Source organism: Accipiter gentilis, chromosome 3 (genome assembly GCF_929443795.1).
Source record: "Accipiter gentilis chromosome 3, bAccGen1.1, whole genome shotgun sequence".
Taxonomy (NCBI): Eukaryota; Metazoa; Chordata; class Aves; order Accipitriformes; family Accipitridae; genus Astur; species Astur gentilis.
This window is the reverse complement of record NC_064882.1, coordinates 47,103,387-47,126,595: the sequence shown is the minus strand read 5'-3', so window position 1 is coordinate 47,126,595 and position 23,209 is coordinate 47,103,387. Positions and strand designations below refer to the sequence as shown.

The window sequence follows — 23,209 nt, the reverse complement described above, 5'->3', positions numbered from 1 at the left end:
AAGGTGAGAAAATGCTGCTTGCTCAGCTGATAGGAGCTGCAAAACTGAAGTTTCCAGAACCAGGAGAGCGGGAAGAAAAAAATCCTTTCTGCAGATAAGTCAAAGACTTAAAACTGCTCGATTCAAAGGCTGGTTCTCTTTAGAAAGCAAAGGTTAATCCATCTTCAGCTCTAGAAGTTACACTGGTAACTGAATAGCTCCTCCAGATGCAGATGGACATCCACAGAACACCCACAGATAAGCACTGCTAACTTTTCAGTCACACGGTTGAGAGACCATACACATTTGATTATCACAATACAGATGGCACCAGACTGCATGTTCAACCTGACACCGTCAAGACCTAATAAGCTCTTCAACAGCTTTGACTCGAATCAGTGGCATGGTCCACAAGGTCATTCAGTGTAAAGAAGGAGAATAAAATCAGAAAAGTTAAGAGTTCTGTATCATTAGAATAAGTAATGATGTTGTAATTAATGGCCAGAAGAAATGAGGAACCAGGAAAGCCAGACTAGAGACCATCCATCTCCCTGTGATGATGGAAAGGCCACTTTTGCATCAAATGAGACTCAGTCACCATCTCCTAACACCCAGCCTGGGACATATGCTAGGACAAATGCTTCCTGTAATGTTCCCCAAAGGTGTTCATCTACCCCAGTCCCTGAAGCCCCAGGCACTGGGCTTCCCTCTTCCAGCCAGGCAGCTCTAGCACTTCACCATCCTCCATTAGAGACTTCCAATGTTTACCTTAAATCTCCCTTGCTACAGTTTAAGCTCATTACTTCCCATTTTCAAATTGCAAACTGCAATTAGAGCCCATTCAGATGCTTATAAACGCCCCAAAAGGGGCCCCTGTTAATTTGTTCCCTCCAGCCTGTGCTGCTTCAAATTGATTCCTATTTTTGGGAAAGAAAACCCCAGCCAGAGGAGCTGCTGTCACACAGCTCATCCAAGTTTCTCCTTACAAGACAGCCGTCCACGGATGGGGTCCTCAGCGTGCCACAGCAAACCAACTCTAAACCAAGCTTAGCTTCAGCTTAGCTTGAAATTAAACTGTGAGGACTGAAGTAGATTAAAAAAAAACCCACAGAGTGAAAACCCTCTGGGGAAGGCATAACACTGGGAATGGGTCCTGCAGCTGTCATTTAAAAAACAGGCAGAGGGTTGTTAGAAACCAGCAGTGTTTAAGGGCATCTCTGCACTCATGGCGATTATCCGCTGGGTTGGTGTCCTGGTTTCAGCTGGGATAGAGCTAACTGTCTTCCTAGTAGCTGGTACAGTGCTCTGTTTTGAGTTCAGCATGTGAAGAATGTTGATAACACCGATGTTTTCAGTTGTTGCTCAGTAATGTTTAGACTAAAGTCAAGGATTTTTCATCTTCTCATACCCAGCCAGCGAGAAAGCTGGAGGGGCACAAGAAGTTGGCACAGGATACAACCAGGGCACCTGACCCAAACTGGCCAACGGTGTATTCCATACCATGGGACGTCCCATCTAGTTTAGGAACTGGGAAGTGGCGGGGCAGGGAATCGCCGGTCGGCGGGTGGTGAGCAATTGCCCTGTGCATCATTTGTACATTCCAATCCTTTTATTACTACTGTTGTCATTTTATTAGTGTTATCATTATCATTATTAGTTTCTTCTTTTCTGTTCTATTAAACCGTTCTTATCTCAACCCAGGAGTTCTACTTTTTTTTCCCCGATTTCCTCCCCGGGGGGGAGTGAGTGAGCAGCTGCGTGGTGCTTAGTTGCTGGCTGGGGTTAAACCACGACAGTTGGATGCTACAGGTGCTCGGGAGCTGATTTACAGCCAGATCAGATGTCCCTGCCTTGAAGACAGCCTCATCCATCAGAGGAGTGGGGCAGGCACAGCTCCCACATCAGGTTGTAACACATGGCCCATGTCTGCCTCCTTCCTAGAATTGCAAAGCAGGAGGAAACTGGCAGGTTTCTCACACGGTTATTGAGGAAAAGGCTCCAGAGGGAGATGCAGAGGGCACCTACCATCCCATCACATGCATACATTGTAGGCTCACAGTACTTCCCTGGCTGGCTCAGGCAGCTTGTGGAGTCACTGCCTGAATACAGGAGAATTTTTAATGGGTTTATTTTTCATATGGTATCTTTTCTATTCTAAGACTTAAATCAAACAGCAGGTTTATTATCACAAAATGAAAAGAAAAAATTAAAAGAACAATCTTGAGTGGTAATATTCTGTCCTTCCTCAATCACAGCATTCAGAGACCAGAGTCCTTTGGTCTCATCCAGAAACAAACCTCGCAATGGGATGCGACACCAAGTAACTACCAGGGTTTCAAGTCTCCTGGAAATGAAAGACCCGGATGTAGAAATGCAGCCACAGCAGTCCCAAGGCCTTGCGTTCGTCTCTCTTGCTGCCAGAGCACCTCAAGGATAGAGAGCTCACATCGTGCCTGGTCCTTCCCTTCCCCATCGCCTCCCCTATGCGAGCTAGCCTTCGCTCCCCAACAAAAGGCTTCGGGGGAAAGAGCTCCAGGCCCTGCAAGATGGGGTATTCGTGACTCAGGGGAGCAGCTCCCCGCCTGCCTCGGTGTCCCCAGCTCTGCCCGTGCAGCTGGGAGTGCTGGCAGTGGGCAGGACTGAGCCTTACCAGCCCTTGCGGCTCCTCTCCCATCCTCGCACCGACAGCTCATCCTCCTCTCAAGGGACCACGTGTGCCACACAGCACAAGGACACGTGGCCTTCGGTCCTTAGGAAGGGGGGCGACAGCACATTCTTGCCTCCTGTTGGCCTTAAAGACCACTACGAGCATGACATCTTCTTGTGGGGTGAGAAGAGGAGGACTTTTGGGGCCGCCCCTGTTCTGAAGCCACACTAAGTGACGTGCTCACTCCCTCACTTGTCTGAGCAGTGCTTTAAAAGCAGTTTAACCCGTGGGGGAATCTGGTTAGGTTGAATAAACCATGAGTGCCTTCCTCATTAAGGGAGGCTTAGACTGAATTAAAATCCTTCTGCTTAATAAATTAGGTTAAAGTCAGCCCAGATTAGAAAATCCCTATAATAAATCAAGCCTGCAGATTCAACCAGCACTCGACTGCTAGTTATTTTCTCTGGGTGCTTTTAACCCTATTTTCTCCCTCTCACTGGGTGATGATAAAACCACACCGGGCTCTCGGCTGACCTCTGGACCCCCAGCTCAGCTGCTGGGGGCTACAGGGATGGATGCAGGCACCATCACGATAAAGCCCGCACAGAAACAGCACGAACGCCAAGTTGTGTGTGCCACAAATACAGTGCTGAGGATCTGGAGGGATGAATCATCACACAAAGCGAGAACAATTAGAGATTCATAATCAGGAGAAGGCAAGGCTGGGGTGGGATGGGAAGAGGAAAGAGCAGGGCTGGGATTAGTTACTTCAGAAATATTAATAATATCTCGTTACCAAGTACTGTGCCCCCAGGCCAGACCAGCGACGTAGAGGGGGTGGGAAGTTAACAAAAAAAATGTGATTACATGTCATTATGTCCCACATCCTACGCTGATTGCCAGGGAAACTTTTTTAGCTAATTAAAGGATAATGATCCTTTACTTTGAGGCCACGGAAACACTTGGCATGACCACAGTGAACCTCACCTCTGCAGAGGGAAACATCTCCCTCTCCATGAAGGGGATTCCTGCCTTCCCCAACTGGGAAACATGGCCCGGGAGGGCAATTGGAGTTGGTTCATGGCAGAAGGCAGGGGAGGATCCAGGAAAAAAATAACCCTCCCTTTGAGACCTTTAAGACCAAGGAAGCATTTCCCCCACTATCATCTTGTCTGAGCAATGGGGACCGGTCCTCCGCTGATGCTGGAGAGCATTTAACAGCACAGCCGTTGAAGACGGGAGGCTGGGGCAGCTAGTTAATGGCCCAGATGTCAACACACCCATTTCACTGACCTGGGTTTCTGAGGGGACTCTTTGGCCTCCTTTGAACCGAACCAGCCACTGGTTTTATTCCTCTCATCTCCCCCTGCCGTCATGTGGGCGGACGAGCTGTGGGAGGGTCCCACTTTCTCCCCCTGGCCTTTGCTCCCCGCGTCACTCTTGTTGCCCCCGTGGTGGAAGAGGCTGCCCTTCGCTTTCTTGTCCTCCTTCTTCATTTCCTCAGGTTGTTTATCCTTCGTCATTTCCGAGGAGAAGACCATGGGTGTTGCAGCTTGAGTCGGTTTGTTCTCTAAGCGACTGTTTTCTTCCATCTTGGCTCTGCCCAGATGGTTACTGAGAGTGACGGCTTTCGTGGAGACCTTGAGCTCTTCTTGCAAGGCTAAGCTGGGAGGAGACGGGATGAATCTGGGCTCGTCTCTCTGCTGCGTCCTCTCAAAGTTGCTGACCCCCCAAGGCACCTCGTGGGAGTCGGGATGGAGGGGAGTGAAGCCAAAACCCTCCTCCGACCGTCTGGGGACACTGGGCACAGACAGCGGCGCAGAGCTCTGCGGGACAGACACGGGACTCTTTGGTGCAGGCTCGTCGCTGTAAACGTGGCTCCCATTGATGCAGAGAGAAGACCGGGACACGGGGTCATTCTTTGGCTTCAGGCTTTGGATTGCTTTGGGCTCCAGGACCGGGCTGACTTGGGAGACATCATCACTGAATGCTCTCTTGTGGGTCAGCTTTGGAGACGGCAAGTAGTCTTTCACTGGGGGGAAATAAAACACAAAACAGAGGTGAGGCCATCTGAGTAACAGGCACAGGTACGACAAGCATCGTTATCTTATACTTGCAAATACTAAAGAGCTCTGTAAAATCATCCTGGCTTTCTCCCTCCCAGGTTCTACCAGCTTATAATTAAATTACTAGAAATGCAAAGCACAGGTCACAAGTATGTGGCTATACAGGCTACATGATATTCTCCCCAAGCACATCACCTCCCACTGCAGGATCCAGAGAGGAGTCTCTGTAAGACGACAAACCCTTTGTCTGAGAGGATCTGAGATCGATAATAAATGCAAGAAACTACCCAGAAGCTACTTAAAGGGCTTATGCTTCCATGTGATTTAAGAGTTCGCATTGAATAAAAGACGACGAGCCTCTGAGCTCTGCTCTGACAGGTCAGGCTGCTGCTTTGTGCGATATAAGCCAGGAGGGTCCAGCGCCTGTTTCTCCCTCCCACTGCCTGACCCTGTGGCTATTGCTAATGCTTAGCAAATTTGGGGGGTTATGTGGACAGCCCGGTGAGGAGGACTGCCTGGACTTTAGGTGACACGCAGCTGCTCTCCCTTCCTAGCCAGAGACGCTGTCTCCTTCACAACGCAAGGATGATGGGGCCAGACCAGTGCCTCCACTCGCTCTCCAGCCACACATGGGAACGTCACCCAGCAGAAACCGAGAAGCATCACGCGGGTGGCTTCACCAGCACGGCGAGAAGCAACACGTACCTAGGGACTCCCACCCAATATGGGAATTTGCCGTCTCCAGCCAATTAAACCATTTAATTATATATTTTGTTTTCAAGGGATGGCAAGAATTAATTCACTACAAGGGCCTTTTTTGTTTGCAAATCGCCGCTCTCTGAGCGCCAAGAGCTCAGATTGCTTTAATCACCAGGAACCGGTCACTGTTTCAGCTTTGCCTCCAAGCCGGAGGCGTCTCATTAGACAGCCGGGCAGCAGTGCAGCACAGCAGCAATGTGCTCTGCTTTGCCCAGGCCTCTCCCAGGGGCTTACTACTACGAGTCAGTGTTAGCGACCTGTTTTTTGGGGGCAGAGAAGAAACGGTCCTAAGGAACCCTCGTAGCCCGCAAGCTCGTAGCACGCTGCAGAGAGCGCATGCAGCTAAGTCAGGCTGTTCATACGTAGACTCAGCATGAAAAGCAAAATCTTAGATGTTTCCACTGGTTCTGGCAAGCACATTACTGCCAGCACGCAGAAGGTCTAGGAGGGTTTGTGCACAGCGATGCTTCTTAGGTAAGCAATTAGTTAACAGATTTGCAGGAAAGCCTCAACAGTCCCTTACAAAGAAAAGAAGGGGGGGAAAAAAGGGGGGGAGGGATTAAAACCATTATCCTCTTACCAGAGCGTTCTGTGGACAGACTGCTGTGTCTGCTCGGGGATTTGGTTACCTCGGGAACATTTGCGGCCAAGACCAGGCTGGCAGAAGAGATGGTGCTGTCTGATCCCAGGGAGGTGTTGGACTGCGTCAGGGACGACTTGCGCAGCTTGTTCTTCAAGAAGAAGCCCTTGACTTTGGACTTCTTGCCCCCAATGTCATAGTCATCCTCCATGTCGAGGGCGCCCATGCTGCTGGGGATGATGGCAGAGGCTGACTCCAAGTCGTATTTCTTCTTGCCTTTCATCTTGTCCTTCAGCTTGCCAAAGGGCGACCGCGGCTTGTCCTTCATGGACAGGTCGAACATGCTGGCTGTGAGGTTGTTGCGCGTGAACTGGATGCTCACCAGGATCTCACCACGCTCCTTCTCCTTCTTCCCAGCCTTGGAGTGTAGCTTGTGCCACCTGGAGCCAGAGAGGAAAGAAAAGGAAAGGCCCCTCCATCATTTCCAAGAGTCGCATGCCAGGAAGACCTCGAGGAAGATGTCACTGGGTGGGAGTTAGCACAAGCGACCCAGAAGTCACCCAAGACCTGAGTCAGAGACACGCAAACGCCAAGCACAGAGGTGTCATATGGGACCAGACCCCTCCCTGAACCACAGCAGCTTTGTAAGAGCTGTGCCTCCATCCCTGTCCTAATACTAAATTCTGTCCTTCCACTAAATAACCTGGCATACACCATCTCATTCACCCTGGTGTCAGATACCGCAGTGCGTTTCAGGGGAAAGTTACTGGTGGCCAAATTTTTGTATGGTCAGTTGATATGTTGCTGTGAACCTGTGTTAAAAAAAGATGGTGCTTTGTGCTTGCACTTTAAATATTCAAGAGCCAGTGACTCAGAACAAATCCTTTCAAGTCAGAGACAGTATTGTAATGGCAAAAGCACTCAACAACATTCATTAAAATAACTTTATGCCAGACCTTCCATGCCTCATCCTAAATGAGGATGCTGAAGTTTGCCTAGAAGTGTGCTTGCATCAAGCATGTAGAGGATGCTGCATCCCAGGAGCTCTTTACGGGCAGGAGAAGGTGCCATGCAGCACCTACCCTATCCAACCCAACCAAACCCTACCCAGGCTACTGGATTTTTGAGAAATATCTATATCCCCACAGACAGGCAATGACAGTCTCCAGCCTGCTGTACGGCTTTGGAATCTGCAATGACCTGATGTGATGGTGGAGGATGCAGCACACCTATAAGTCCATCACTTTCCCCTCCTCCAAATCTGCCAATTCTGCTGAAATGTCTGTAAAATTTGAGGCAGCCAGAAGCCTGAGCCAAGGAAGGAAAAGGACTTTATTTTAACACCCCTCATGCCGATCACCAAAGCCCGGCACCATGTCACTGGGGCTGGTGAGTGCTCCCAAAGGAAACATTGGCCACATCCACCAAAGCAAAAGCTTCAATTGACTCCACAGCAGGTTACTGGGGAATGCTCCCCACCACCCTGCCCTGGACAAAACCCATAATGCAGACTTTGCTCTGTAGCTTTGCGCACAGAGATGGAAGGAGCACGGGAAAAGCCTCCAAAACATTCACTGCACAAGAGAAAAAAAACTCCCAACCTCCATTTTGGGCCCCATCCTTCTGCAGTGAATAGCCTGTGCCCTGGCAGGGCACAGAGCAACCCCTGGTATGCAATGAGAGAAGGGTCTTGCCTCCTGCCAGCTAGAATGAACGCTGGGTGAGAGGACACCGAAGCAAGAGATGCCCAGAGGCACCTTCTAGTTCTCCATTTCACCACAGTACCACGTTCAAATGGGGCAGCACGAAACAAACGCCATGAGGGAACCATTCCTTCCCCAAAACCGCTGCCGACCCAGTGGTCCTTTGCTTCCTTCTCTGCCCACGAGATGCCCCGTCTTTCTGCCCCCGTTCCAGGTGCCGCTTCCCAAGGCGGCTGGAGCAGGATGAGCGGGTCTCCAGCACAGCCGCTGCCACAGCAGCTCTGATCCCTCCAGGATCAAAGTATTAAAATTCCCCTTAACAAGGTGCAAGGAAAGCTGTACATTCAGGACAGACCCTATTTCTCCGTGACACGTTTCATGGGCAAAACATGCAGCAACAGGCGGTGGAAGAAATTTCTAGACCTGGATTAACAACTTCCCAATGATTTCCCGGAAAATAAAAATCCCAGCACTGTTTTACATCCGCTTGAAAAGTGAAGTCACTGAAAAGATTTAAAAAAAAAAAAAAAAAAGGAAGGAAAATGTGAAGGGATGGGGATGGGTGTGACCATGCTGAAATCACCAGGGCAAGGAGAAAACTTGAATCACATTCTCCAGAAGTTTCTGAATTACTGCTGGGGAAGTTACTGCATCTCGGACAAAGGGAGGAGCTGAAATGCCTGGGGAGTCTACACCGTGCCTCAGGAAGCGGGTACAAAATCCATAATTCCCTGCTGGGATGCCTAGATAAATAACATGAGTGCACAGCTGGAAGCATACAGGTCCTTCGCCATGTAATTTGGGTGCCACCAAATTGCAGGAGGGACAGCGTCTGGGACTTTGCTGGGCACAGGCACAAGGTTAAATCCCCAGTGAACCCATTCCTATTCCTACCACTTGCTTATCCCACCGCCATATGATCCCTACTGTAAAATTTTCAGTACCCAGGCTTCAACCTTGAAAATATCCAGGCATGCAGGGGCAAAAAAAAACCAAAAAAACCCAAAAAAAAACCACCAGGAAAAAAAAGCAGCATTAACCCCTTACAGCAAGCCCACAGTGGCAAAGAGACACCCAAACAGGCTGATCCACTGCCAGGGAACACTTAGGGGAGCAGGAGCAGGTGAGTCAGGCGGACACTTCCCGTAGGAGCGGTGGGGAAAAGGCTGCCTGGAACAGGCTGTGGCCACAGCACATCAAATACTATGTTGTTCAGTTTGATGCAAGACCTGGAAGAAGTTCAAGAGGGAAGGGCTGCAGCAGCCTGCCAGCTGGGAGAGGAGAGATTTGGGGGCTGAATCATTTAGCAGGAAAATTAAAAAAAAAAAAAAAAAAAGTCTTGCAAGTAGTTTTTATATCTTATGTCATCTCATGGAAAAAATAAAAAAGAGAGAAAATCTGGGTGGATTAACATAAGGAAAGGCATGAGCTTCTGAGGATGATGAGATGTAACAGCCCAAAAGAGCTCTGCACTGGCTCAGCTCACATGGTACATTATCAGCATCTCCCGTCCCATCACTTATAATGTTGTGGTCATTAAAATTTATTTGGGTGCTCAGCAGCAACACCTTTGAAAGAACAAGTTTTAAAACCCTATCTGCTTCAAAAATCGTCCGTTCAAGGAAAAAACTCTGCTTGTCCTGGCACTGGATTAAGGAGCTATTTTTTGTTCCCAAGACCTAATCAGCAGTCGGCAAGCAGTCGGGACTACACCTCAAACAGGGAACAGAGCTATTTTTAGGCTGAGCTCTAAGTTTATGGCACAAGATGAGTGTTTGGGAAGATTAAGTTGTTCCATGTTGGGTGTTTCTTTTTTTTTTTTTTTTTTTTTTGTGAATCAGTTCCAGTGGAAACAGGAGGTGCAAACACTGCCTCTGCTGGGATGCAGCAGGAGAGCGGGACTGGGGCCGGTTTCAAGTCCCAGCCCAACTAAACACAAATTCTCGCATCTTTTCGCTATTAGCCCCATCCCACACCCCTCAGTTTCCCACGTTTCTTCCACAAGCTGCCCTCGGGAGGAAGCCCTGGGTGGTGGGTTTCTGGATTGGTGCCACCCAAGCCTCAGAGGGGGACATGATCTCTTTTATGGGACTAGATGATATGCCTGGAAAAACAATCCAGCTTCTGCCCATACAAACCCTTTTCCAGGACTGAAATAGCAGCCGTGGGCTTCGCAGCTCAGGCTCAGATGAATCGCTCTGAATTTAACTGGGTTATATTAATCAGACCGTGGAAGAGGTGCTGGCACCGAGGAGCGCAGGGAGATCAAGGAAGTCATGCCAAGCATGTCCAACAACAGGGACTCAGGACTGCAAGGACCCACTTCTCGGAGGTGTTTTGGATTCCTCTCCTGAGGAAGGTGCCACTAGCTTGGGTCCAGCTCCTCACTGCACAGGACTTCCAGGACAAGCCACACATCTCTGGCCACCTACTCCCAGGCTGCTGTTCTTAGTAAGGTTTGCCAGGGGTCACAGCCTGACAGAGACTTTGCTAGTTAAAAAAATGTTAAATTAAACAGGCTGTCTTATCCCAGTGCCAGAGCTGGTAATCAGGAGCAGGATTGCTCCTAGCTAAGGAGACGTGCTTGGTGCCTGAGCCTGTGCTTCTTCCCTTGCTCCCTACAGCTGGAAACGGGTCTCCCCCTGAACATGGAGCGGAGGACAAAATCCGCTGCTTCCCAGCCTGCTGGTCCCGTATCAATGCCCTTCTGCTCCATGGAGAACTGCTCCTTTCCATCATCAGTTACTGCCCACCTCCACTGCAAAGCAATGCTTCTGCTAAGACATGGGCCCTGGCTTCACAGAGAGCCAAGCTTGCTCAGAGACATCTCCAACAGGACACATCCAGGGAACGCAGCTCAAGCCAGCCTGAAGACACGAACTGCAGGTTCAAGCAATTAGCTTTTCCTAAAAAAAAAAAACCTATATTCTTCCCTCTTACGCCCCACGGGTCCAGTGCCTCTGTGCATCGGGTGCCTGCTTGCAGCATTGCACCGTGCTGGGCGTGCATCCCCCCCAAAGGCAAAGGTCTTCTCCCAGCATCACCCCAGGATCTGCCGTCCACGGATGCTGTGGCAAGGAAAGGTCAAGCGGGCACCCAGGCCCCGGGGATCTCTGCAGGGGGAAGGAAGCAGCAAGCTGCCCCAGCACACAGGGACAGAAGAGGAAACCTCAAACAGAAAACTCCCCGCAGACGCCTCAGAAAGGGGAAGCAGCCGGAGGCCCCTGCGAGATCTCCGGCAGCTCCTGGGAAGCGAGACATGCGCCAGGGGTTTGCAAGCTCACATCCCGCCGCCGTAACACTGCTTGCGAGCATTGATGTACGGCGGAGGGCTCCCCAGCCCCCCTACATGGCTGTGAACGCTCATTTAGGTCACCGTGTTTAATCAGCACATCCAAACTGCCTCCAGACAGTTTCAGTAAAACCCTTTCCTGTGCAAAGGCTCCTCTCTCCTCCCACTCGCCTCCACTGAGAGTCAAGGAGAACAGCGAGCCACGCAGCACGGCTGCCAAAAGGCAGGTTTGGGAGGAAAGGCAGAAAGCGCCTGGCATCTATTTTTACATTTGCTGTTGCCAGGATCTATTGGAGCAGCACAGGAGGTACGAAGAGCAGAACACAAAGCACTGCTGTATCTCCAGGCCTCCAAAAAACACGTGCTTTCCCTCATCCTCCAGCAGCATCCCATACCGGAAAGCCAGCTAGTGCCGAGCAAAAGGAAAAAACACCTTGGCACGGACACAAGAGCGTAGGAGCTGTTTGTTAAGAAGGGAAAGCAACACCATGGAGGATGCTAACAGGATGGATTTGCTTGGGGTCAGCGCTTGGTTTGCACTGCCTCCCCTCCTCTGCTCTTTGTCTTCTGTTGGGCTACAGGTGACCATTTCTGGGGGGCAGGGGGAGCCTCCAGTCCTAGAAACCTTGCACTGGGTATCAGAGCTACAGGGGGAAAATTTATTTTCTTCTCCCTGCCGATGAGAAAACTTGTTTGGGTTTGAGACACCTGCTCTGCGTGGGCCGCCCCAGCACCTCCCAGAACGAGGAGACAAGCTGCTGGGATGACCAGGAGGACACAGAGCCAACCCTTAACAGAAAGGCAACGCTGACCGTGATCAGAGGCTTTCTGACACCTTGTCCCTTCCATGTCCCGCTCCTGATCAAGCAACTCCTTCAGCACAAAACCAAGCACAAAGCCAAAGCCCCCATCCTGTCAGCAGCTTTGTGGGTCAGCATCCTGAAGCCCTGGGGTGATCCAAGCTCATTTCATTAGTTCAGAATTACTACAGTTGCATGCAACATGACACAGGACAGAAAGCCCAGTGACACCAGGGACGAGAACAGGAGAGCAGGAGAACGTGCACAACACAGCTCTCGGAGATGCCCTGTGCACCATCAGGACACCATCCTGCCCTACTTTCAGGGAGGACACGGGTCCTTCCAAGGAGGACCACCTTTGCTCTCCCATGGGTCCAGCTGGGGTCCCCAAGAGATCCCCATCGACCTACCTCACCCCAACAGACCTGCCCAATGCACCCTGGGTACCTTCAGCAATGGTTCTCCAGTTTCACTCTCAGACTGGTCCCAGTACTTTACTAGCAGTGAGTTCAAGAGAGCTTCCTTGGGTGGTTAAGGCCCTTTTAGCGACTTGTGGTGTTCATAGATGCACGCAGGGAAGGATGCACAGCTGGAGTGTTTCTGAAGTGTTTCTAGAGCGCTTCAGCCATCAGGTGCTTCCCAAAAGCCTCCCAAAACCACTCAGCGTTGGCAGGGTGATCGAGGTGGTCGAGGTTTGCCTTAAACTGAGCAGAAATGCTCCTGTCCTGCACAATTCAGCCACCTGAGCTGCAGTACGGAGCAAGAGACAGCCCAAAGTGAAGCCAATGCCTCTTCCCTGACCGCACTAGCCTGTCATTTACTGCTGATTCATCCCTGCAACAAGGTCAGCCTGGCTTATGAGAAGAGCCCCAAGTCTTTAAATTAAAGACTACTTGGGCCCCTACAGTGACAGAGCAGGACCGAGCGTAGAAGAGGCAATCCAGGGAAAACACAAATGTTGGCAGAAGGGGCGTGACTCCTCCTGGCATGACCCCCCTCGATAGGCACAGCACAGGGAGCGAAGAGGCATTTCAGCGAGAAGAGAGCTGAAGCAGCCCTGCGGAAACACGCACATCACATCGGGCTAGGAGGAAGCTCACCTACACGAGAAGGGAAGTGTAGGGTGGAAAACAACCCAACCCTGGGGAGTTTTGTGCTTTTTGTCTGGCTTCGTGTTTTTGACACAGCTTCCTCCGCCAGTGCTGGGAAGCTTTTCTGCAGCGTAGGTTCGTTTTCGTGTTGGTTTTGGATGGCCTATTTTGCAAGGTGATCACTCTAAGCTGCTAAAAGCACAGATGGAAAATAAACACAGGCTGATTCCCCCACAGATAGAGAAGAAAGGGCTCAAGCGGCTGAGGTGGAAAGAAGTTCATCTCTCCAAACGGTCCTCCGAGAAGTACTTGAAAACAAATTTGAACAAACCAGCTCCCCACAGCTCGTTAGATAATACAGCTCACTGCTAATGAAGCAACTCAACCCTGCGCCTCTAATGGGTTCCAGCTTTGACACAACCAACTCAGCTGCTCAAGAGAGTGCTGGGTAATGGGACATCAGAAACCAAAAGCAGGAGCCACATGCGGTGAGGGGTGCAACAGGATGGAGCTACAGGCACGGTGCTGGTGCTCCAAGTGATGTGTTACCACAGCCAATGCAGGAGCACGGGACAACTGGGAACCCGCATGAGAAAATCCCACCACCAACTCGCACTTGCCCCAGGACAGAGAAGCCATCCATGCTCTGCCATATCCATGCCCTGCTGAAGGGCTCATCCAACGACTTTCAAGCCAGGAACAGAGATGTGCACTCGAGTGAGTCTCGATGGCAGGGAACAGCTTGCAAACCTGCAAGGCATGATAAAAACCAGGAAGAAAAAAAACCCCCAGCCCTGCTTGCATCTACAGCTTACTGGCATGCCTGGTGCAACACCCAGGCTGTCCTATGGAGCTGGTGCTCCATGAACGTGTCCTGCAGCACCCGAATGCTCCATGCACAAGGTCTATCCTGGCAAGATCCTGAGCATCCTCACTCCTGCATCCCAGCTGGAGCAGTGCCTCACAGGAGCCTGCCGCCTGGCACTCCCCTTGGCTATGGGGGGACTGGGGTAGCCCAGACCTGCAGAGCCTCCAGACACACTGTTTTCTTGACCCTGTACCCAGAGGAGACAGAGGATGGCTGCCCAGGGACCCCACTGCGCCCAAATCTGCCCCTAGGGCCTCTGTGCTGACTCGCAGAGGCAAGCAGGGGTGTGTGATGGCATGGAGGGGGGGGGCTGGTTTCAGGAGCACGGTAGACACCAGGGACAGAGAAGAGCTATCAACCACAAGGACAGTGCTGGCATAACAGCAAGGGTGGGTAACTTCATCAGAAATCAATTTAGGCTAAGAAGATCAGAGGCCTTCCCCTCTCTAGCACAGGATGGAGAGGTAGGAAGAAGGGAGGGAAGATTTAAGGAGCTGTAAAACAGAGCATGAAACATTTATGAATGAAGAGGAGATAGTAATAACAGGAGACAGAAAGTGATCTCTTCAGCTATATTTATCCGCTTACGCTCCAGAGCGTCCAAGATTTGCATCCTCCTAGTTGCGAACAAGCCAATAAACCACATTTGTGGTCACCAAATGACCTGAACTGTTGGCCAGCGCTGCCTGGACATAGTGAGGCTGATGGACAAGGCCCCCATGCGAGGATGGGAAAGAACGCAGCGTTGGTGATCCGCTGACCCGCTGCACAAGAAACCAAGGGCACAAATAAAAGTTAAAAAAACCCAAGCCCCAAGCTGACTTTGCAGAATTGCAAAGCACGACTAACACCGAGGAGCTGCTCCGCAGGCTCATCTGGTGCACTTTCTTCTGGGAAGCTACTTAACACACAACTCAACGTGCACGGGATGGGCAGGAGAAACACGTTTGTGCTATGAATTGTTTTCCACTTCCAAGTGGGAAGAGCAGCACAGCAGGGCTTGCACGGAGAACCTAGTACCTAGAGGCAATACAAGGCTTGGGAACACAGCGCCTGTCCTTCAAAGGGGAAACCAGGCCCAAGGCCCAAGGACTTCAGGCAGCTTAAAATACCAGCTACACCCACTGCAGCAACAGGTCACGTATTGATTGTTCATTCATCGCATCAACAGACACTGCAACCCACTCTCGGGCACGAGTCACGCACGTGAAAAAAGGGGAAAAAAGAGAAAAAGGAACAAATCTTAAACCCAGCAGCAGATTGCTCTAATTACACACACCTTTACCCTCAGCAGACTTGCCAGCAAAGAGACTCACGTGCTGGAAATGCAGAGCTAGCGAGGCCATGGGATGCTGCTCCGGGGACAGGGTGCCCAAACCCCCAGCCCAGACTGGAAAGGCCATCCCACTGGAAACCCAAACCCCATGTCCCCAGCCAACCTTCTGACAAAGCAAGCAAATTCCCATGGCAGTTATTTGCACGTCTTTGCCAAGCACAGGCTCCAACAAGCCCCAGGTCAGGAAGACAAGCAGCAGGAAAGGTTTAAAAGCCATTTTCACTCGACAGACCTCATGCAGAAAGGATGCAAGGTCTTTTTTGGACTCCAATTGTCAAGAAAGCCCCATGCAGCATCCATGCAGATGCAGCAGCCCGTGCCAGCAGGCCTGCAATGGAGCAGCGTCCAGAGCAAGAGGATTTCAACAGGCGAGATGACGCCAGAGCACCTGGAGCCCACGGGGTTACTGGGGGCAAGGAGCCCATTTTCCCTTCACGTGGACACCTACGTAAGTGCACTTGTGAGCTGGCTACAGCAGACGGGCAGAATAACCCAGTCTAGACCCTGCCCTGGCAGCAGCCGCAGTGTGGACATGCTCTCCACCCCAACCAATGCTCTCCCTCTGGTGACAGTGACAAAGAAGGGGGGTGTCTCCAGCAGACCCCCGAGTTGTGACGCATCGCTCCAAGGGACCATGCTGCTGGGGAGCAGCTTAGTGCGCCCACAGATGTTCTCCTCTGGGGCAATGCTACCATCAAGCAGATTCCCCCAGGAACAACGAAGAGCATTCCCCAAAAACTCCTCTCCCGATACAGATGCTGCCTTTGAGCCATCCAGCTCAGCCCAGAATGACAATGCAGCCCCTTGGAGGACAAAGGGAGCGGAGACCAGAGCCCACCCTGCCTTCCCGATCACTGGAGAGGAAGAACTGGCAAGAAATATTTTGGCAGACCCCAGGGAGAAGGGAGGGAGTCACCTTGGAAAGATGAGCTGAGGCAGTGAGGCTCCTGAAGCACGGCACGAGCGCTAGCTGAACTTGGCATATGCAATAGCACCAGCTCCACCCATGTCTGGAGCTTTGTACCAACAGGTTCAAGGCATTTTCTGGGCTGGCTGCAGGTTTTTCAGCAGCTGCTAAGGGAAAAAGACAGCTGGAGGCACTTAAGGCTCCAAAGATTAGCGTGAAACAGAGAAAGCAGCCTGAATCTGCAGCTTTTTGGGCTTTAATATGATGGAGGGTGATGGGCCAGCGCTCTTAGCCACCGACAGTCCAAACCCAATATGCCAGACTTGCAAAGCTGAGATCAAACTGCTCAAATCTTTAAAATAAAACCAAAAGCAGAGCCTTCCTGGAGCAGAACAGAGCAAGGGCCTTCAACCCCTTAAACTGGCATTGGCAACTGGGTGAAAATGGGGTTAACTGGGCAGGTAGGAGAAAACTTAAGCCCTGCCACCATTTTGTAAGCAGCATCACTGCACCGCAGTGCCCTGACACTCTCCTCTGGGCTCCCACTTGCCCAAGACAAGCTGGTCACAAAGGATCCTATCCCAAGGCCTGGCTGCCTCCTGCCCAGCCTTGCCTCCAGCAGCACCAAGAGCACCTCAACCTGATTTTTGTCAGGACTAACCCTCTCCTCCCCCTGCTCAGCAGTGTTTCAACACAGCAGGGCATTTCCTGGCTTGGCTGAGATAGAACAACCTCTTGGAGCTGCCTTTCCAGCCCCAAAACAAGGATTTAATCAGAGCTGCTATTCTCCACCACCCCAAAGACCTTCAGGAGTCTTGCCGGGCACCTCTAATCACAGCCTCTGAGGAAGAGGGCTCTGTTTGCCCTCTTATTAAAACTTTCCATCCCAAAACTATCATGGAGTATCTATTTCCTCTCCACCCCACTGCAAGGTCTTCTCTCCTAGGCTTAAGGACAGACGTGGGGAGGACACTGCTGCAGCGATAGGGAGCAGAAAGGGAGCTCTGACCTTGGGTGCAAAAATCTCCCCTAGGAGATACAGCCAAGAGCCAAGGCTGCGATGGAAACGGCAACGAGCATAAACCACCGCATCGGAGAGAGATGCCACAGCCAAGAGCCCGCAGGCCACAGCGCGTGCTCTGCTACTAATGATCTCCACTGATTTTAATTTAACAAGGGAGGGCGACGGCCACAAGCATGCCATGGGCTGACAGTGGTCCAGAGGGGTTGGCAGAGGAGATGACAGTGGGTCCGTGCCCGGGGGAAATATGAGGACAGTACCACAGAAAGCACGTTACCCATCTGCTCTCGCCACAGCAAGGAGGGGATGTGATGGGTACAACCAGCAAGGAGAAGGGAAATGTGCCTGGCTCAGGGCTTACCTCAGGAAGAACCAACAGACAGCGAGGGAGGCCCAGCAGGGATTCAGGGACCATTCCTTGACCCTTAGGGTGCTTCTCACCCCTCCGAGGTCCCAGTGCTGTTTTGCTGCTGCACAGGTGGGCAGCACACATCACTGGGCAATGATGTGACCTTCTGGAGGGCTTCTCAATCACCCTGGGGCCAAAGCAAATTCAGAGCTACGTCCCGCTGAGCCACCTCTGCCTCAGCCCGTTCCTTCTCCCCAGCCGTGCTGCTTCTCCCTCCCCAGAGCAAGCCATGCAGCTGCAGGCAGTGACGAGGCTGACAAGCTCCTTCTCCAACCGGCTCCGCCAGCCATCTCGGCCTGTGTCCGTAACATCTTCCCCCCAAGCCCAAGGAAATCCCCAGCCCTTTTCCACTGAGTGAGCCTTGCCCCAGAACTGAGCTCCATCAAGACATGGAGGAGAGAAGCACTGGGAGCCTCAAGGACTTCAGCTAGAAAAGTTTTAGCACCCAGAGGAAAGGTTTTGTACCTGCTTTGCTGATGGAGAGCAAGAAGGAGAGTGTCTCATTCCTGCTGCCCGGGTGAAGGGCTGCACACAAGCCCAGACTGCTCCAAGCGACTGGCCCCAGCACCTCCACAGCTGGGGAGTGAAGGGAACAAGTAAGGGGAACTGTGGCAGGGAGAGCTTTGGGGAATTTGGAGCTGAGCTAATTTTTCACAGGTAACAACTCCGCAAGAGAAGTTCCCTGTTGCAGAGACACCAAAGGCCACTCGCTCCCCGTCCAAGGCAGCAGCCAGCAAGCAGCTGCAAGTCACTGCAGGAAAACACCAGAGCCAGGAATCACAACTCCTCTGCTACACTTACTGTCCCCTTACCCACAGGATCCCAGTGCTGCAGAGCCCTGAGTTTTGCTCTCCAGATACCGAGCTCCAGCAGCCTGGTGTTTGCAGAGCTTCGCCATGGAAGGCTCACGGCTTTAACCTTTCCCATTTGCAAGGGGCTGTGAGGTCTTAGGGGAAGAAAGCAAATGAAAATCAGATTTCAAAGGGGGAGAAAGGAGGTAACGACAGTTATGTTTTTATTTTACCCAACCCAGGAAACCTTGGGTGGCCACTGCCCCTCCCCACAGCCCACAGAGCAAAATCAAGGCCCTTTCAGGCGCCCATGCTGCAAGATCCGAGGTCCAAGGTCCAACCCCACAGGTGTAACTGTGCACCTCTTGTCCTCCCCAACGCCAAGCCTCCGCCACACCACCCACCCAACGGACCACACTGGCCAAGGGAAAACAGCCTGACGGGTGTCGGATCGAAGCTCTTGTCTCGCTGCAACTGGAAGCACTTCCACCATTCCCAGATGCTCTGTTGACAGGAATGGACAAAGAGGTGACGCTCCCCAGCTCGCTGCCGTGCCGCAGGGAAGGCAGGATGAGCCCCCGCAGGGGACTGCAACAGCATTTCCTGGATGTCAGGAAGCAGAAGCGATAGCTGCCTTGTGAGTGCACAAAAAACCCGCTTCTGCTGGGCTGAGCCCTTGTTTCGGAGGGAGTGACCACCCCACTGAACAACCACATCTCCCTGCCGAGTCGGCAATGCTCAGGGACCCACCGACAGATCGTTATGGTCGGACATGGTGATGGCCACCATGCCAGTACGCAAGCACTTTCTTGCATGGTCTCATCCTGCCAACAGCACTGGGCAATGGGCTCCCAAAAACCGAGGCAGGACAGAGAGCTGCACGGACCAGGTCACAGAGGGGGAGAGGTGAGGACCAGGAACATCCTGCCCAGGCAGGGCCACGGCACAGGGTTTTTTTGATGCAGAAACGTACTGCATCCAGAGACACACATCGGGCTCAGCGGGGCAGTAAAAGGCATGGGTAAAAAATAACACCACTACACGGCTCAAGAGGAAAGGGGAAAATGATGCTTGGCACTGTTGCTTCGCTTGCCAGCCCCAAGCTTTGGAGTTGGCTGAGTGTGGGACAAGCCTTGGGATGCCCAAAAAGGCCATGAGAGCTCTCAGGCTGCTCTTACGCAACTCCAAGAGTTGATTTTCCCCCAGGCAAAACACTGAAACGACCAACGGAGATGTTCGGCTGAACAAGACAGCTCATAAACACCCCCGGACACTGGTTGATGGCTCATTCCTGGAGAAGAGTCCAAGTTTGACGGAACATTTTCCATCAAGCTGAAAACAAGTATAAAAATCATCGCCGGTAAAGTTTCCGTGCAACAAAAATCAGCAGGAAAATGAGAACAAGGTCAACACGCTGACAATTGAGGCCTTTTTTTTTAAGCGGGGTCCCATTCCAGCTGGCAGCAGTTTTATGCCCAGGAGCGAGGACCGCAGATGGGGTCCTAAAAACGAGCGTATGGCAGAGACTCAACTCATCCATCCCCCACTTGGAGGCCAACAGTTATCTCCGCTGCACAGGCCTGGGTGCGATCTGCGGTGCAGTCCTGGAGGCAGGGAGCCTGTGTTTATTTTGCTATTTTTTAATCTGGGAGTAAAATTTCCTCCTAAACAAAGTTGGTTGCAATGGGGCCAAACCAGATGTCAGAAGTTGGTTGGAAGCTTAGGCAGCTTGCAGAGCCAGACCCCCCAGGGTTCCCCCCAGCCCTTCTCCCACGCAGCTGGACAAGCTCCAGCACTCGGGACTCCCCTCCAAAAAAAAGTGCAGCCCCTTCCACACTGCTGACCTGCCACCTGCCTTCAAGACACCTTCCAGCTCAGGGGTTTGAGCAAACAAAGATGCTCAGGGCGCAGGGTGAGAGCTCTCCGTCACGTTTTCCGTGCTCACTTCCATCAGCAGGAGCCATGCGCAAAGATAAAGAGCCTTAAAAGCTCTCGCGATCCTGAATGGTGCAAGGGGAAGTTAATTTGCCTTATGCAAGCGAAGCTACAGGAAGGGAGGGAGACAGACAGCAAAAATCCTGTCCGAGGGACCTCCTGCCTTGCAGCCCAGATGCCCTCCTTGGGCTGCAGTAACGGTGCCACCGGCGCGACCGGCAGCTGTGACAGGCAGCACAGGGTCCCGCCACGTTGGACATTGCACCCGTGGGATTAACAGCCCCTGACGCCGAGACCTTTGAGACGAGACCACGGGCTCAGCCTCCCAAAACCTTCGTGGAACTGTTGCTGGGCCCCCCCGCTTTGCAGAGTTCTGTAAACTTCTGCCAACAGGAGCGCAGCTTTCCTCGAGACACAGCTCCTACCCTGGCTCCCGGCGCAGGGCTCGCTACCCAAAACCGCAAAGAGGACGGAAAGTTATTTCACATCCTCCCGTGCTAAAACAACACATCTCTCCCGGCGCGCCTGAAAGGCCGTGGATCGGTTCACTCGCTCTGAAGTCTGTGCATGATGCTGGTTTGAATTAGGCCCAAAGAATTCAGATCCAGCTCCTCCGACGCCGCCCATTCTCCAGGCAGCGCTAATAAAAGCAAAATAAATGCTGAGGGGGAAACACTCAGACACTAACTCCGGGGTTAGTCACTTTTCCTCTGCACCCACACTCCCATTTTAGGGCAAGCAGGAGTCTCCACAGGCTGCGGATGCAAACAAGCTGCATTTCTCCACAGGAAAAGTTTTTCCGACCCCTTTTTAAGCTAATCCCACTCTCCGAGAGCGAGGCTGCACCATTTGCCAAGACACGGCACTCCCTCCGCCGCCTCCCCAGCCCTGCCCTGGCTAGGAGGGCGAGGGAGGCTCCTCTCCAAGCCTGCAGCTTTGGGCAGCCAGCCAACTGAATTCCTGGGGTCCGGGGAGCCAGCAAGCAGCAGGGACGCTCCCGGAGGTGCACAGCAGCCCAGCCAGGTCTGCGTGGAGCAAAGCTCAAAAAACTTCTTCCCTAAAGGAATTTTATCCACATTCCTGCATTTCTCTGCCTGGCAAAGGCTTGAAAACATTATTATTGTTTTAAAACCTGGGGGAAGGAGGAAGAACAGCAGATTCCCACACATGCAGGGATTTATGCTGGAGGCAACGCCAGGCTGGGGTTTGGTTCCCTAAACAGGGCGACCCTCCTGCAGCAGCACCACGGCAAACCAGGTCACGCTGACAGCCCCACCAAGCCGATGGGGGCTGCAAAGCCACCGCAGCCATCAGAAGGACAAACCACCGCATGCATGTGTACCACAGCTTCCCAGGAGTGACAGACCCCGGGGGACACTCCCACGATGAGGAGGGACCTCGTGGCATCCTGTCCCCAGGGTCTCCCTACCCAGGGGGAAGAAGGATCCTGCGATGCCTTGTCCTACACGATTCCCTTCCAGGGGGGATATCAGGACCCTGAGACGCCCCATCCTCCACAACACCCTTCCCAGAGCACACGTGATGTCCCACCCCTTGTGATGCCCTTCCTAGAGCATCCACGGGCCACGCGATACCCTGTATCCTACAATGCCCTTCCTGGGTCATACACGGACCCCATGCCACCCCATCCTCTGTGACACCCTTCCCAGGGCACACATGAACCCCACGATTCCTCATCCCCCATGACACCCTTCTTGGGGCACGCACAACCCCTGTGACGGCGGACGACCTCCTGCAAAGCCCCTTCTGGGGCACACCTGGACCCCATGACACCCTACTCCCTGCGACACCCTCCCCTGGGTGTCCACAGCCCCCGCGATGCCCCAACTCCCGCAACGCCCTTCCTGGGGCACGCACAGACCCTACCACACCCTACATTCTGCAGTACCCTTTCCCAGAGCACGCGTGGTCCCCACGATTCCCTGTCCCCAGCGACACCCTCCTTGGGGCACACAGAGACCCGGTGACACCCTACATCCTACAAACCCCTTTCCCGGGGCACGCGTGGACCTTACCACACCCTACCTCCTGCGATGCCCTTCCTGGGGTATTGCATTCTACCCCAACCACTGCGACGCCCTTCCTGGGGCTCACGCAGCTCCCTGACGCCCATTGCGGGCCACGCAGGGACCCCATGGCACCCAACCTGGGCCACGCGGAGACCCCGCGGAACCCATCCCAGAGGCCTCCCCTGCTCTGCCCCCACAGGTGTCGGACGATGCCCGGCGGGACCCACTCACCGCTCGTCGGGCGCGCGGCCCTGCTGCAGGGCGGGTTCCAGGGGCACCAGGGCCTGGCCCAGGAAACGGTCCATGCCCACCAGGGCCCGGTGCATGACGGTGAGCACCAGGGAACCGCGGGCCGGGCCCGCCGGGGCACCCAGCTCGGGGGGCAGCTCGAAGGCGCACTCCTCCCGCCATTCGGGGTTACCGGTGCTCTTCTCGGCTACCGAGGTGCTGTATTTTTCGCGGCCCAGCTGGATGATGGTGTAGGCGTCGCTGGTGCCCGGCTTGCCGCCGCCCTTGCACCGCAACCCGCGGGCCCTCACCACCGTCACCTGGACGTGGGTGGGCAGCCAGGCCGGAGACCCCTCAGCGGGAAGCGCGGCCGCCCGCAGCAGCGCCATGGCGGGACGCTGAGGAGACGCCGGACCGGATAAAACCGGACCGAACCGGACCGAACCGGACCGGACCGGGCCGGGCCGGGCCTCGCTCCGCCGCCGCTGCCGCAGCCGGGCCGCAGCGCGAGCGCCACCGGCCGCCCCGCCCTAAGCCCCGCCCCCTCCTCCCCGCCCGGCTCTTCCAACCCCGCCCCCGAGCCCAGACCTAGCACCGCCCCCACCTCCCGCCCCCGAGGCCACGCCCCACCTCCCGCCCCCGAGGCCACGCCCCACCTCCCGCCCCCGAGGCCACGCCCCACCTCGCCGAACGGGAGAGATCGGCTGAGGGGGCGGGGCGAGGGGCGGGGCACCGCGGAGGGGGGCGGGGCTTGCACGGGGCGTGCG

The 23,209-nt window shown here is 53.3% G+C and overlaps 1 protein-coding gene across 4 annotated transcripts in view; it reads right to left on the bottom strand.

Annotated features, from left to right (window-relative positions):
• RAB11FIP5 (RAB11 family interacting protein 5) overlaps positions 1 to 22,957 on the bottom strand; it is a 44,157-nt gene extending 21,200 nt beyond the window's left edge. For all 4 annotated transcript variants that reach the window (XR_007509960.1, XM_049832386.1, XM_049832398.1 and 1 more), the window contains exons 1-3: positions 22,446 to 22,957; positions 6,032 to 6,471; positions 3,920 to 4,658 (exon numbers count right to left, since the gene is read on the bottom strand). Coding sequence is in view for 3 of the 4 variants with exons in the window: in XM_049832386.1 (XP_049688343.1) it covers positions 3,920 to 4,658; positions 6,032 to 6,471; positions 22,446 to 22,831 (1,565 nt within the window). In the remaining variant the exon portion in view is untranslated. The remainder of the gene's footprint in view (positions 1 to 3,919; positions 4,659 to 6,031; positions 6,472 to 22,445) is intronic.
• Positions 22,958 to 23,209: the final 252 nt, after the last annotated feature.